This window comes from Monodon monoceros, unplaced genomic scaffold, assembly GCF_005190385.1.
Source record: "Monodon monoceros isolate NGI ecotype Baffin Bay Population unplaced genomic scaffold, NGI_Narwhal_1 Super_Scaffold_15, whole genome shotgun sequence".
Classification (NCBI taxonomy): Eukaryota; Metazoa; Chordata; class Mammalia; order Artiodactyla; family Monodontidae; genus Monodon; species Monodon monoceros.
This window is the reverse complement of record NW_021703771.1, coordinates 22,032,879-22,048,339: the sequence shown is the minus strand read 5'-3', so window position 1 is coordinate 22,048,339 and position 15,461 is coordinate 22,032,879. Positions and strand designations below refer to the sequence as shown.

The following is a 15,461-nucleotide window of genomic DNA, read 5'->3' as shown; positions in this document are numbered from 1 at the left end:
AAAAGAGAAGAATGGAGGGTGGGAGGCAAGAGAGGTCAGTGTGTTCCTTCCCACTGCTGTCTCCTGGACAGGAGGTGGCCCTGGCAGTGGCTGTCACCAGCTATAGCTCCTGTTTTGAGCCCCCTGTCCAGGACTCTATTTCCCTTCCTTTACACCAACTAGTTTAGGGGAGATAACCTCTTCCCACTGTTGTTAATCCCTGTGTCGATCCCCAAACTCTGCCCACATCCTAGTAAATTGTCCCTTTTACTTTATAAAGCCTTTTGAATTAAAATCTTTGCATGTGCCATCTATTTTTCTCCTGGGAAGGACCTTGACTGATACAGCCATACATGTTGTACTGCCTCCACCTGGAAAATCCCAAAACCTTTCCGAGATTAGAAGCAGCCACCTCCTAGGATGTGTCCGCATCCACCTTCAACACCTACAGCTACTACAAAATCCAGGACCGGAGTCATGATTTGCTAGGCTGGGATTTCTTCCAGGGCATGAACACTGTTCTGAGCCTACGTGGAGGCCCGCACCCTCACCCCCTTAGCCCAGCTCCCTGGCATAGGGTAGGTTCTCCATCCAAATTCCCTATCTAGGCAGCACCCTGGGGCCCCAAGAGCCTCCAGCCTGAGCTGCTTTCCTCCCCTTCTCCTCCCCCATACCACCTGCGGAGCTGCTGGCACCTGTAGAATCTGGATTATCCTGCTGGCCAGCTGGTTTATTTCTCATTGTGCTTGACAGAAGGAAGTTCATCCACGTGATTTTTTGCAGTATCCAGAAAGGGCGGGTACGGTATGTCCTGTGGTGAAAAGCTTGTGGAGGAATGCCGGTTTTAATCTCACCCTCACACTGCCGCTAGCCCTGTCTCCCCGTCCACCGCCCCTCTCTCCCCCCCAAGAGCCTTGAAACGTTTTATTTTGAGATGTGGGATTTGGGATTACAGTCTGTTCAACAGTGAGACAGGAGGAGGTGGCTATGAATAGCCCCTTGGTGTGTTACACACCTGAGACCTTTGCCCAAACGCCGCAGAGGAATTATTATTCAGGCTAGGCAGCCACGAGGCATGTTATTTTTTCAGGAACATTTACAGCTGGGTAGGCCTGATTAGCGAATGCGTCTGTTTTCTTGGTGGGAAGCACTTTGAACCACAAACGCGCACTAAAAGGCAATTGCTATGGAGACTGCGCTGCCTCTGCGGCGCATTTCTCTAGAGTTTTCTTCTCGGGGCGCTTCAGCATCCACGGGGTGTTCTAGGCACGCCGCTCGGAGAGGGGGCCTGGGCGCAGCAGTGTCCGGGGCGGGGGCAGCCCACTTGGGACTGGAACCCTCGGCCGGGACCGAAAGCTGGAGAAGGCCGCCCTAGGTAGTGTGTGTGTGTCGTGGGAGGGCGGGGAGAGGTTTTCCGGGTGCGCGGTACCGCAGCTCGCCCGCCTGTGCGGGGACCACGTGCAGGAGGGGTGCTTGGGGGCCCAGGGCGAGCAGCCGCGGTGGGTGAGTGCGCCGCGTCCCGGGTCCCCGGGTACCGGGCGAGTGTCTGTGTGCGCTTCTGGGTGGATGGAGGGGCCCGCGCCGGCCTGCTCCCGGTTGAGTGTGTGTGCGCGGCCGCGGCCCAGCGCCCCAGCGCCCCAGCGAGCGGTGCTCCCGGGAAAGCGCGCGCGCGCCCGTGCGGTGTGTGTGTGTGTGTGTGTGTGTGTGTGTGTGTGTGAGAGAGAGAGAGAGAGAGTGTATGACAGTGTGTGTCAGGTGACTTGGGTCACGCAGTCTCTCTCTCCCTCCTCTGGGGAGGAACTGCCGCGCTCTGGCTGACTCCTCCGCCGGCGGGCGGGCGGGCGGGCGGGCGGGGCTGAGGGGGCTCCGGGCGCGCTGCGAACGGCGGGACCCAGACCTGGACGCCGACCGCTGAGAGGGACGCGCGGCCCCCGCCTCAGCCCGCGAACCTCGGGACAAAACCCCAATTCAGAAATAGGTTGCGAGCGGCAGGCCGGGAGGTTTGGCGCCCCCCACCAGAGACCCCCGTCGCCCCGGGGACGGCCGGCCGTGGGAGCGATGAGCCAGGTGCTGGGGAAGCCTCAGCCGGAGGAGGAGGACGACGACGAGGAGGATGAGCTGGTGGGGCTAGCGGGCTACGGGGACGGGCCCGACTCCTCGGACGCCGAGCCGGACAGCGGGACGGAGGAGGGAGGTGAGCACCGGCTCCCCCGCTCGGCCCCGCGCCCCGAGCGTCCTCGGCCCGCACCCCCGCCGGGCCCGGGGCCCGGCGCGCGGGCAGCTGACTTGGAGGGGATCCAGGCAAGCGGAGTTGGGGGGTGGGAGTGGGGAGGGGCGCCAGAGGAGCCGCGGCGAGATGCAAAATGGGGGAGCCCGGGTGCAGGCAGCGCTGAGCTGGGGCCGGGATCGGTGGAGAGGGCGGAGAGGAAGCGTCTGGGCAGGAGGAACGCGCGCTCTCTGCCAGTTCCAGGGCCAGTACCTCCCCCACGCCTCACCCCGAGCTCTCCGCAGGGTCCGGGGGTTTGGGAGGGGAGGGGACCGCCCGGCGCGCCCTGGGATCTCTCCCTGCATGCTGCTGTCGGATCCGGGGTCAGATGTCGTGGCTAAAAAAGGCAGCCGGCGGCAGCGTGACTGGCAGGGTCGTCGGCAGCTGCGGGTGTCAGTCTTGCCCCGTGTCGCCGCGGGAGGGGTCCCGGGGCCGCCCAGGTCGGCGGAGGGATGCACCCAGGTGATAAAGGAGTCGCCGTGTGGCCGCGGGTATCCAGAGATCCAGGCAAATAAGGTTGTTAGGACACCTTATCTCTGCTCAGCGTCACCACCTGGGCATGGCAGCGCCTGCCCTGGAGTGAGCGCGGGGCGGGGGAATACGGAGCCACTCAGAAGCAAACTCTGTTTCCTGTTCAAGAAGCAGGATTTAGCAATTGTTCAGCCAGCGGGGGCTTCCTGCGTTTAATTCTTAAGGACTAAAGGAGTTGAGAGCTTTTTAGGATTCCAGAAAGGTTCATCTTTTTTGTTTCCCTCCAAATCGAGGAAAAAGTCCTTTATTGTAAGGTCTTTTGGAAAGGTCAAGTAGAATGAGGCTGGTAAACATAACATCTAGGTGGAACTGTCAGCATCCTAAAGAAGGAACTAACTTTTAAAATGTTCACTTGGCAGAAATTGCATGAGGGATAAAAAGTACTTTCGTGACTGTTGATTTTGAAGAACTTTTATTGAAAATTCACTGGACTTGTTTTAAATTCTCCATACAAACAAAGCCTTTTTCGGGGGGGGGTGAGTTTTCATTATTTTACGTATGGTGAATGCTACTTTCAATTAATCAGAAGGGGAAGATTGTTAACTAAACCTTGAGCCTGATAGATGAGAAAGGAGCTTTCCAAGTCGCCCTTTTTCATAGTGTCTGGTCCCCAGGGAGCATTTGTACTAATTCCCTATTTGCTTAAACTCGTGTGTGCATCTGTGCGCCTCTCTCTTCTGCACTCCCCATAACTGGTCCCACAGTCGAGCAGGTGGCCACATTTTTGTAGATGAAGGCTTTCAACCCTTTTGTTGGAGTCTCTAGGGCTACCTTTGGTGGTTAAATTGTTCAGTCGCTTCATTATTATTCAAATTGCGTTTGTTAGCCCCTCCTAGATTCTTCGGAGGCTCCGGAGAGATTCAGAATGGGGATGTATTTGCAAGGTATTTGAAACGGAAGACACACAACAGGGTGCAATTGTGATCCTCTTTGAAAAAAAGGAAAAGAAATAAGAGACCATACATGGGAAGAAAAACCCTGTAATTTGATATTGTCCTGGGGGCCAGAGACTGGGTTCCAGGAAAAGCACGGGACCTGTTTGTTTATTCTGCAGTTCTTTAAGGGGGCACTTTAAAATTTTGATTTGGGGCCTTGAAGTGAAATTAACGCTTTGGCTGAGGGGCGGGGATTTCCTGAACAAAGGGCTTCCCCAGATCTGGGTGTAGGATGCTCCCCAGTGCTCCTAACCCTGGGCAAACCCGCCTGTAACTGATGCTTATGATTACTTTAGTAATAAAACCCTCCCTCGTGAGTTCTTGTTATCAAACTGAAATCTTGCTATAAAAGCCCTGCGTATATTTGTGTGGTAAGAAGAGCAAACATTACTGAAGCCTGGCGTTTCTCCACCTGGGCCTGCTGTGGATACGGCCTATTCTCTGAAGATTTCCTCCATTATCTTGGGCTGCTGTTCTTTCCATGTGTTGCTGGCTTTGATTTTGGGGTTTAGGCCTGAATGTAGAATCTCTATAAGAACATTCGCTTTCTAGAGTAGCAGATAGGCCCCTCAGTCAGCAGTTCTAGCAAGGACTGTCCCTGACACCTGTCATGCCAGCTGATATGGTCCTGGGGAGTCAGGATGGGGGTGGAGGCTGGGAGTTGTGACTTCTGTTCCTGTGGCCTTCTGTTCCTGAGACAGCAAGGTGCCACCAAATGGTCATCCCGATTTCTAATGGGCCCTGGGCATGTGTTGCCTTATAACCCTGTGTTATTTGGGGTAAATTTTACATTTACCTACTCTCAAACTCAAGACGTGGAAAGTAGCGGGTGGGGAGGACTTATTTCCTCTGAGAAGAGATGTATATGGTGCACTTTGAACCATGAGCAAAGCATTTCTCTAATGAATTCCAAACCATCCTAATGGACTTGGTTTAGTGCCTGAGCTTCTCGGAGACCTGGGGCTTTTTCCATGAGGTTCAGAAATCTACCCTGGTGGGTGGGATGCAGGCCTGACCAGCATTGCTGTGCAAAAGAATGCGATTGAAGGTGGGTAGTGTGATTTTTACTTCCCATAGTCTTACAAGGATCCTCTGATCTTATTTTTAAACCGAGTGCCTTGTACCTTTTACCACATTGTGTTAAGGTTGAAAATGTAGTGCAGCTAAGGTGAGCCTTAAACTGCACTTCTTTGGCTTACGTTCCAAATTTTATTCATGAATAGCAGGCGTGTTCTTGAGCACTTTAGTTCTGTTAAGGACAGATTTGGGCACTTCTCAACCCCCCCTTTCAGGGTCGTTAATCAGAGATAAGATGAATCTCATCTTCAACCCCCATGGTCCAGATAAAACTCCAGAGAGAGGAGACAATAATTAAACCATTAAAAACAATTGCACCGAAAATATTGATTATTTTTAGACACATGGACTTTTAAGTCTTTATTAAATTACAGTTCTTTAAAAACTGTAATAACAAGGAAACCAATGAAAAGATCATATTTAGTCAGAAAGTGAAATTATTTTTTCCTGAAGTCCCTCCCAATTTTTAAAAAGTTTTTAAATTAATTAATTAATTAATTTTGGGCTGCATTGGGTCTTTGTTGCTGCACGCGGACTTTCTCTAGTTGCCACGAGCGGGGACTACTCTTCCTTGTGGTGCACGGGCTTCTCATTGTGGTGGCTTCTCCTGTTGCGGAGCACGAGCTCTAGGCGCGCGGGCTTCAGTAGTTGTGGCACGTGGGCTCTAGAGAGCAGACTCTGTAGTTGTGGTGCACGGGCTTAGTTGCTCCGCAGCATGTGGGATCTTCCCGGACCAGGGCTCAAACCCATGTCCCCTGCATTGGCAGGCAGATGCTTAAGCACTGCGCCACCAGGGAAGCCCCCCCACCCCACTCCCTGCCAATTTTTAAGGGAAATTTGGCTAAGACAGCTGCTCTGCCACAGTCCAGCTAAGTGCGGTCTTGTTTGCGTAGCAGCCTGTGCACTCTCTCAGGGTCTGAGGAAGTGACAGTTAGGTGGTCCCTGGAGGCACAGAAAATCCAGGGTCAGCAGGTGATCCTTCCCTGGTGGCTGTAAAGGCAGTGAATCTGGCGATTCACTTCTAATCATTAGTGTCAGCTTTTTTTTCTTAAAATAATTTTTAAAATTATTAGTGAAGTTACCTTCTCATTGTTTCTTGAGGGTAAGTAGAGAGAATTGTTCTTCTGATATCGAATCTGTGGCTCAGAGATGCCAGGGGATTTTCCTGCAGCCACAACATGGGCTAGAACTGAGCAAGGTTTAGGAGAGGGTCAAGTACATGGAAATGTAAGCTCCTTCCCTTGTAACTGTGCCTTGTCCAAAAGGAGTTGGGTTGACTGCAACCCTAGCTATAGCCAATCTCTTGGGTTTCCTTCTGGTCCTGAAAATACAGAGATATATGTGTTGGAATAGATGGAAACACAGAATAGTTAAAAATGATGTGACCAAGGTCACGCCTGAGGCCCAAAGCTTATTCAGATACATATGGTTAGAGAGCATATTTTTATATCAGATGTTTGTAAACATGTTTCAGTGATTCCTGCTATCATAGAATCTTGATTCTCTACTTCTATAAGAAATATCTCCCATTTTAATATTAGAACAGACCTGGGGTAGTCTAATGGAACAAAGAGGCAGAATCAGCAGGTTCTGGTGTTCTGGATAAGGTGCTGTGCCTGAGAGTTCACCTGCTTTGTTCAGTCCCCCCAGCTCGCATCACTGTTGGTGGTATGATTTTACTTCCTATCACAATCACTTCTGTCCTGCTCATTTTTCTTACTTCTCTACTTCCTTTATTCTTGTATTCCTTACCTTTTTTTAAAGGCAACTTTTCAATTCTCTTTTAAAGAGGGCTTTAAAGCTGTCCTGCGACAGTGGCTTTCCCTGGTTCTGCTGTAATGTGCAAGACAGATGGGTTTTTCACTCCTGGCCTAACACGCCCGGAGAGCTGGTGAACTTTCTTCTCTTGAGGATCTCTGGGGAAGACTCCAGCTCTGTTTCTCAGTGTGTAAAATCAAGGGCGACATAGAACCAACCTTGATCACACTCAGAGTGATCGTTTGGAGGAAAAAAAAAAAAGCTCACAAGAACACTTTTCCCTTCTTGCAGAAACAAATCAGAACACATTAGAAACGTGGTTTTTTTTTTTTTTTTTTTTTGGCTGTGCCACACGTCTTATGGGATCTTAGTTCCCAGACCAGGGATTGAACCTGGGCCACAGCAGTGACAGTGCTGGGTCCTAACCACTGGACTGCCGGGGAATTCCCAGAAATGTTATTGGATGCTTATGTAAAGGAAATATTCACATATAGAATCATGGTTTTTAGTTACCTGCCAGTGTGATGTGAGAGGAGTTCATAGAAAAAGATTAGGTCTTCACATATAAATAAAAATCATCTTCAAAAACCTTTGTGCCGGGCTTCTCTGGTGGCTAATTGGTTGAGAGTCCGCCTGCCTATGCAGGCGACGTGGGTTCGTGCCCCGGTCCGGGAAGATCCCACGTGCCGTGGAGCGGCTGGGCCCGTGAGCCATGGCCGCTGAGCCTGCGCGTCCGGAGCCTGTGCTCCGCAACGGTAGAGGCCACAACAGTGAGAGGCCCGCGTACCACACACACACGAAAACCCTTTGTGCCTTTGAAAATACACGTTCTGATTGCATTAAATTTTCCTTTCTAAGTAGTTCGTTAATCAAACGGACAGTGAATCTTCATGATTTTTGCATATTCTCTTATTAACAGTATTAGTATTCATATATTTAATTGCCACTTGGGTTGGAATTTCTTACTGGACTCCTGGCTCTTGAATGTGTAAGTAGTTCCATTGATCAGAAATGTAAAGGGCTACAGATAATGATGCAAATAGAACCAAACCAGGGGCCTCTTCCTGAAACCGTAAGTATGTAGAACCTTATGCCTTTGTGGACCCCACAGAATACTAATAGCAAAGACATTCTAACTTTCCCTTAAGGCTGAGTGAGCCTCTCACTGTGGTCACATTCCAAAAAAGACCTTCTCGTTACCTAGGCTTGGGCTGGGGAAAAAAAGAAAAAAAGAAGCAGGGTGTGTGTGTGTGTGTGTGTGTGTGTGTGTGTGTGTGTGTGTGTGTGTGTGTGTACACGCTGGGCATTTACACAGCTGGTAAGTGGCCAAGCTGGGATTTGAACCCCAGCCTGGCACTAACACAGTACTTTTTCAACCATTCCATTTGCTACCACATTATCCTAATTCTTTTGTTAAATCTTTGTTTTATTTTCCAGTTTGGGATCTGTTCAAAGGCGTCTCATCTCTTGGAGAACTTTCCTAAATTATAATAGCTCTCAATTGTCTGATACATCAGAATTGATGAAATGCATTTCATACAATACCTTGCTCTCCCCAGGAAGCCAGGGCCAAGCCTGTCAGAACTGCAATTCCCCTTTTCCTGATTTCTGTTTCCTTCTTTGTTGTGAACATTCCCAGCCCACAGATCAGTCAGGTGTGGCCCCCAGGCAGCCCTGTCCCCAAGTCACGGATCCATCTCTCTCCCTTCCTTCTGTCGTTTTTGACAGGGCTCTGCCATTTCTGGGTTAAGTCATTAGCCTGCAGGTGTTAAAGGCTGACAACAGTGGCTCAGTTAAGTAACCCCTCCCCATGATCCTGCTCCTTGGGTGACTGAGTTTCCCTGGGCTTCCTGGCAGTCTAGTTACAAAACTGAGCTATCTGGGAAATTTGGGTACGAACAGGATCCAGTGGAAGATATAGGTAAGGTGTGTTCAGTGCCCTGACCACAGTGGATAAGCTTCACCTGGGCATAAAGCTTATCCTCTTGATACCTAAATGCTGGGCTGGGCCAAAGTCAGGTGTGGAGTTTCTTTTTTAAATCTTCAGCTAATGTAACTTCACATTCTGCTCAATCACTTTCATTTAATCATCCCAACCAGCGAACATCTATTGAGTGTTTATCGTGGTAAACACCGAGGCCTCAGTTTTCACATCTGTGCAGGATAAATGTTATCAATTTGGGGATTAGAGATGACACTGTGTGCTATGCAGGTGCTTAGTAAATGGTAACGGCTGGTGATAAGCGGTTGGAGCGGGTTGGTTTGAGCCATTTCTTGGTGGCCGAGGCCAAAACATCTCCAGCGTGCCCTCACCCTCAGCCAACAAGATCAGGGGGAAAAAGGACCAATGGGGCACGGACTGCCTCAGCAAACTGCATTGCCGCTTCGTATTCATATTGCCCTCTGAGGCCCCAGATCTTTTCCTCACCTGAGCCAAGGCCGACAGGCACCCCAGACTCAACAGCTTCAAATCTGTGTTCAGCCTTTTTACCTTTGTGAACTTCACGAACAGGTCCTTATTCACTTGATCTTCCAGGTCAGGAACTTGGGGTTTCTTTCTCCTTTGTCCCCTATGTTCAGAGGATCACCAAGTACTACTGAGTGGATTTGAGCTTCTCGTGAATCCATTCCATCTGCCCATTTCCACATGCTTCTCATATGTGTTTCTAGAACAACCTAATTATTGTCAGGGAGGAAGAACTCTTAGGTTCTGAGTTGGAGTCCTGCAAATTAAACTGACAAATGACATGAACAAGGGAAAAGTAGGTTTAATTAAGTACTAATGCATGAGAGTTCACAAAAAATTCGACTTAAGGAGGCAGTTAGAATTTGGGGCTTATATACCATTTTAACAGAGGATGAGGAGGGGTAGAGGGGCACTTCTGGGAGAAAAAAATGACTTCAAAGGGAATGCGGGAAGGGGCACTTATGGAAAAACAAATCACTGGAAAGATAAATGGGCCCATAGGAGAAAAGGTGGGAGATAACGATAGTTTGATGACAGTGTCTGTTTGGGTGTAGGGCTGACTTCTCTGTCTCCAAGAAGAGAATACGAGAGTTGCTCCTGGGGAGAACATTTTTGACAACTGAGTTCTTTCGCGAGGGTCTGCTCTAGGCAAATAAGGGACTTCAGGAACTCCAGTGCCTTTAGCTCAAAAAAATTTTTATTCCATAGTGGCTTATTGGTGTCTGTACACTGACCCCCTCTAAGGAAGTCTGTTTCTGGAGTGAGCTTCCTGATCATGTTAGTCTCCCCTTAAAATCCTTAGTGATTTCCTCATGGCTTGCAGAGTAAAATCCAAACTTGCATCTCATTCATGAGCTAGCCTGTTATCTATCAATTAATTTATTCAATGATATTTATTGGGTTCACACCACATGCTACAATGTATTTTGTTTTTGTTTTTGTTTTTTTTGCGGTACGCGGGCCTCTCACTGTTGTGGCCTCTCCCGTTGCAGAGCACAGGCTCCGGTCGTGCAGGCTCAGCGCCCATGGCTCACGGGCCCAGCCGCTCCGCGGCATGTGGGGTCTTCCCGGTCCAGGGCACGAATCTGTGTCCCCTGCATCAGCAGGTGGACTCTCAACCACTGCGCCACCAGGGAAGCCCGCTACAATGTATTTTGCCTGTGTATATGTGAGAGACAATAAACAAGTAAACAAGATAAACAATATAAAGTAAAAAGATAATTTTGTATAGTGAAGTACTATGAAGAAGACACAGGGATATTAGGAAGTGACGGGACCCCAATGAGGTGAGAGGAGGTAAAATTGCCCCTGGGCTGAGTGGGAGGAGGAGCCAGGGGAGGCCTGGGAAAAGCTTGCTGGACAGAGGGAGGAGCGAGTCGCAGGGAGGAGCGAGTCGCAGGGAGGAGGGAGGAGCGAGTTGAGGCCCTAAGGTGAGGAGGCAAAAGGCTAGTGTGGCTGCGGGGTAGGGAAGTGGTGGGGAGGGTGAACCAGGCATGGGATGAGAGGGTAGCCCACTTAGGGCCTTTTGGGCTAAGAAGGTATTTGGATTTTATTCAAAATGCTGTGGGAAGCCGCTGGAGAGTGTGCAGGCTTTTCTTGTCTTTAAACTATGTTCCCTAAACTCCAGGAAGGCCACATCTCTTCCTGGCACGACCTTTCCCTCATCTCTTTTATGCCTCCTCTCCTTTAAGACTCAGATGCTATTTCTCCCGGGAACCTTCTCGCTGAACCCATAACACCTAGATAGCAGTGCATTGTAGTTGTCAGTTCCTCTTGTCTGTTTTCCCCCCTAATCGCTAAGGAATGAAGCTTTTCTTTGTGTCTGCAGCCTCTGGCGCAGCCCTGTCGAACAGAACGAACACTTGGCAGACGTTCAGGGAACCTTTATGAAACAGGAACAAACTGCCCTCTTGTAAATTTCACCTCTCTCTGGCAACTTCCTCCAAACCCCCGCGGACACTTTTAAAGAGCCCTCTTTGGGGTCCCATGTCTAGTCCCAGATTCTCCTGTAGTTCCTTTCTGACTTGCCTTTAAAAAAAAAGTACTAGCCCTTTTATTGCCCCTTTCAAAGCAGCTCTCATCCTTCATCCTCTTTAACGCTTTCATTTTTCTCAGGTGGTTCTTACCAAGCTTGAGCAAGCGCAGTGATACTCAGGGAAATGTCATGGCGGGGTGGGATGAGGCAGCCCTCTGCAGGAGGTTCGGAGGCTGGGATGTTTCCTTTTCTGATAGAAGCTCCTTGCTACCACTCCTCCAGTGGAAGGAGATCCTCTGAGAAACCCCACGAGGTTTCAGAAGTAGAGATATTTGAGAGAGTGAGAGAGAATTAGAAGGAAGATTTTTGCCAGTAGGCTTATCTGATGTAAGAAACCTCCCCTATTCAACAGCAGTGGCCTACAAACATTTTTGGCTGTGAGTCCACAATAAAAAATACGTTTATATTGGGAACCAGCACCCACCTACATATAAGTTAATGTAAAAGAGTTTCACTAGCAGTATTTACTCTTCTTATGCAGAAGGCACTCTCATATTTCTGGTCTCTTCTTTTGTCCTTGTTGCAGTTTTAGTACAGTGCCAGCTGATTGGTGGCTAAGGCCCTGGGTAAGGGCTCTAGCACATACCTGTCCTGCATCCTTGGGCAGGTTCCTTCTCCCAAGTTCCTCAGGTGTAAAGCAGACTTGTACCTCCTCATTGCGTGGGTAAACTTTGTAGAGATGTCTATGTCTAGCGAGGTCCCTGGCACACAGTATATTTCTGTACATGCTAGTTAAATATGACAAAATACATCTGCATGGGTGGAAGGGATCTCTACAGAGTTGATGGTACTCTTGCTGATCTGACTCACTATTTCCCAGCTGTTTACATTTGGTGGCTCATGCCTCCAGCTGTGTGTATATATTATAGCTGTATGTGTATTTCACTTCCCAGCCACTCAGTGTATGTAAACACACAGACACACTCCCTCCCCTTTCCACAGTGGTCTCCATCACCTCCCCACTCTCCCAGGAGGAGGAGATCCAACCTCCAGGGCACCAGTGTCAATGATCATGCCACATAGAGACTTGCAGACCCTGCTGAAGAGAAGTTACAGTCTGCATCCACATCCAACAGTATAAATTGGGAAGAAATAAAGACATTTTTATGCACTTAAATATTTTTGTAGTTGTACACAATTAAATGTGGTACACCTATTTTATATTTTCTACTAGTTTGAGATACTTATCCTTATATTTTAAAAAATTGATACATACCTGGGCTTTTCTAACAAGGACCGTAGCATTCTCTTACTTACCTTTTGCCTACCTCTCCCTCACCAGTCTCCCATGTCTACATTGTCTGGAATTTTAGTTTCTGATTTTTATTCCAAAATTTAAAATCAGGGACTTGCTGGGTGGCTCAGTGGTTAAGAATCCACCTGCCAATACAGGGGACATGGGTTCGATCCCTGGTCTGGGAAGATTCCGCATGCTGCGGAGCAGCTAAGCCTGTGCACCACAACTACTGAGCCTGTGCTCTAGAGCCCGCGAGCCACAACTACTGAGCCCGTGTGCCACAACTGCTGAAGCCCACACGCCTAGAGCCTGTGCTTCACAACAAGAGAAGCCACTGCAATGAGAAGTCCACATGCCGCAATGAAGAGTAGCCCCTGCTCGCTGCAACTAGAGAAAGCCTGCGTGCAGCAATGAAGACCCAATGCAGCAAAAATAAATAAATAAATAAAATCAATACTTATTTCAATTCAATAGGTTTCAGTAAAATTTGTCTTCTATTGCTTGTTGCATTCCACTATATTTGAGTGTATTTTCTTCCAGGAGTGCATCCTTTTTTAAAAAAATAAATTTATTTATTTTCATATTGATGATAAAATTTATTTTATCATCTGTGTTTATTCTGCTTTTCAATCCATATATCCTCCCCGCCCAACAGTTGTGTTTTTATTTCTAAGATCCATAAGGCCCTTTTTCATAACTGCTCTTATTCTGAAACTGTCTATTCTTGTTTCATGAATGCCATATTTTCTCTGATCTCTGAGTATTTTAATTATACCTGAAAGTTTACTCTGACTCCTGTATAACTCTGCTTCTTCAGGTATACATTCTTCCGTTTGTTGAGTCTGTATTCTCTTCTATAATCTTGTCTTTCCTCAAATATTTGGCATTTGAGGAAATGTCTAGAGGGAGGATGGTGCTGCTTCCACCTCTTGAACTCCACGCATATTGCAGTGAGGAAGGTCAGAGTACTTGGAGGGGGTACTGTGGGTGCTTCCTGTTCCTTCTGGGCATCAGTGCCTCTAGGGCACTGCCCCCCCTCTCATACCTACATTCCTACATTCAGTGCTTCCACTTGGAGGATAGTCTAGTGTGTAGTCTAGTGTGTATGTAGGTGCAGAGTTTATCTGCTTGGCTCTTCTCACTATGATTCTCCAAATAACAACCCTGTTGGTTGTTTTCATGTCCTTTGCTGTTTGAGCTTCCAGTTCTACCTTTTCCAGCAGAACCCTCCCATTCATAATCAAGGGTTGCAGGTTCCCCCTTCCATCTGATCTTTGTGTTTCTTAGGGATTTCTCAGTCATTTGTCAATGTTGAGTTCTCTCTTTGGTCTCAAGCTCAGCTATCCGTGTTTATTTGTTCATCTATTTATTTATGGTTCATACCTTTTCTAGTGTGCTTAGGGATTCAGTAGGGGAAGGGGAGACTGTGACATGTTCTTAGTCTGATATTTTTGCAACTGGAAGTCCTGTTTTCTTTTTCAGTTCATGTCCTGCTTTTGCTAAGATTGACTTATAATGACAGTACTGCAAGTATAGCATATAATCCCTGATGAAGAAGAAGAAAGCTGGTGATCTTTTGGGTGGTTTAATTCCACATCACTCTGTCTAGGGCATAGCATCTGCAATTTGTTGAATTGGGTTAAGCTGAATGGGGAAGTGTGTGTGGGTAGGATGGGGGTAAAATATTGCTTAGAGTGGAATAGTGTCTGTGTACATCTACAGCTACTTACTTTTTCTTTATTCATTTACTGCTTTACCTGAAATTTATGTATTTCCCTGCACCTATTGCAAAGTGAAACATCAAAATATTATATATAGTAAATGAAATTTCCTAAGATTCTATCAGGTAGTAACCTGTGTTTTAGATAATTGTAGAACTTCAGGAAAAATTCTTAGTTGCAATAGGGAAATAAAGGATTACTTTCCAGTCTGTATTGGATTATGCTTAGATCAGGACCAGGGTCTGAGAAAGACATAACGAGGTGTAGCTCAGAAGGAAACAAAAAAGGAATGTAGAAAAATAATATACGTATATTTATTTTCCTATATGCTGCCTTTTTTCTTAAAATGTTGGTTTCTTTTCTTGATCTTTTTCCAAGTTTCATACTGGGTCTTTTATTTTTCTTTACTTATATTTTTGGGTCAGTCATGAAGCCTTAATTCCAGAACATTTTTATCACCCCAAAGAAAACACATACCCATTAAGAGTCACTTCCAATTTCCCCCTCCCTCTAGCCCCTGGCAGCCACTAAGTACTTTCTGTCTTTATGAACTTGTCTATTGTGAACATTTCATGTAAATGGAATCAAACAATATGTGACCTTTTGTGTCTGTCTGCTTTCATTTAGCATAACATTTTTGATGTTCATCCATGTTGTGGCATGAATCAGTACTTCATTCCTTTTCAATGGCTGAATAATATTCCATTATATGAATATACAACATTTTGTTAATCCATTTATCAGTTGATGGCCATTGGACTGTATCTACTTTTTGGCTATTATGAATTGTGCTGCTGTGAACATTCATGTACAAGTTTTTGCTTGGACATATGTTATTTCTTTATTCCTAGGAATAGAATTGCTGGGTCATGTGGTGACTCAAATGTTCAACCTTTTGAGGACCTGCCAAACTGTTTTCAAAGCACACCATTTTACATTATCACCAACAGTTTAAGAGGGTTCCCATTTCTCTACATCCTCACTGACACTTGTTATTGTCTGTCTTTTTTATTTTAGCCATCCTAGTGGGTATGAAGTGGCATCTCATTGTGGTTTTCATATGCATTTCCTTATGGACTAATGATGCCGAGCATCTTTTCATGTGGTTATTGGCCATTTGTGTATCTTTGGAGAAATGTCTATTTAAATCCTTTACACATTTTTTATTGGCTTATCTTTTTATTGTTGAATTGTAAGAGTTCTTTATATATTCTGGATACTAGACCGTTATCACGTATATTATTTGCAAATGTTTTCTCCCATTCTTTGGGTTGTCTTCACTTTTTTGATAAGTGTCCTTTGAAGCACAAAAGTTTTAAATTTTGATGAAGTCCAAAATTGTTTCTTTGAGGCGTAACTCAAACAAGCATCTCTTTAGTGCAGAGACTGATGATCTGGGCAAAGAAGGACCTTGCTCTGGAATGCTAAGACTGGATTCTCTCCCCCCATAGTCTG

At 46.9% G+C, this 15,461-nt stretch overlaps 1 protein-coding gene and 1 non-coding gene across 2 annotated transcripts in view; one reads left to right on the top strand and one right to left on the bottom strand.

The window, feature by feature from the left end:
* The first annotated feature begins 1,713 nt into the window (after nt 1-1,713).
* RRAGD (Ras related GTP binding D) overlaps nt 1,714-15,461 on the top strand; it is a 35,574-nt gene continuing 21,826 nt past the window's right edge. The window contains exon 1 of the mRNA XM_029223315.1: nt 1,714-2,173. Coding sequence (XP_029079148.1) covers nt 2,038-2,173 — 136 coding nt within the window. The 5' untranslated portion in view covers nt 1,714-2,037. The remainder of the gene's footprint in view (nt 2,174-15,461) is intronic.
* On the bottom strand, nt 6,918-6,989 carry TRNAD-GUC. The gene has a single exon. It is a non-coding gene; the product is annotated as a tRNA-Asp (tRNA).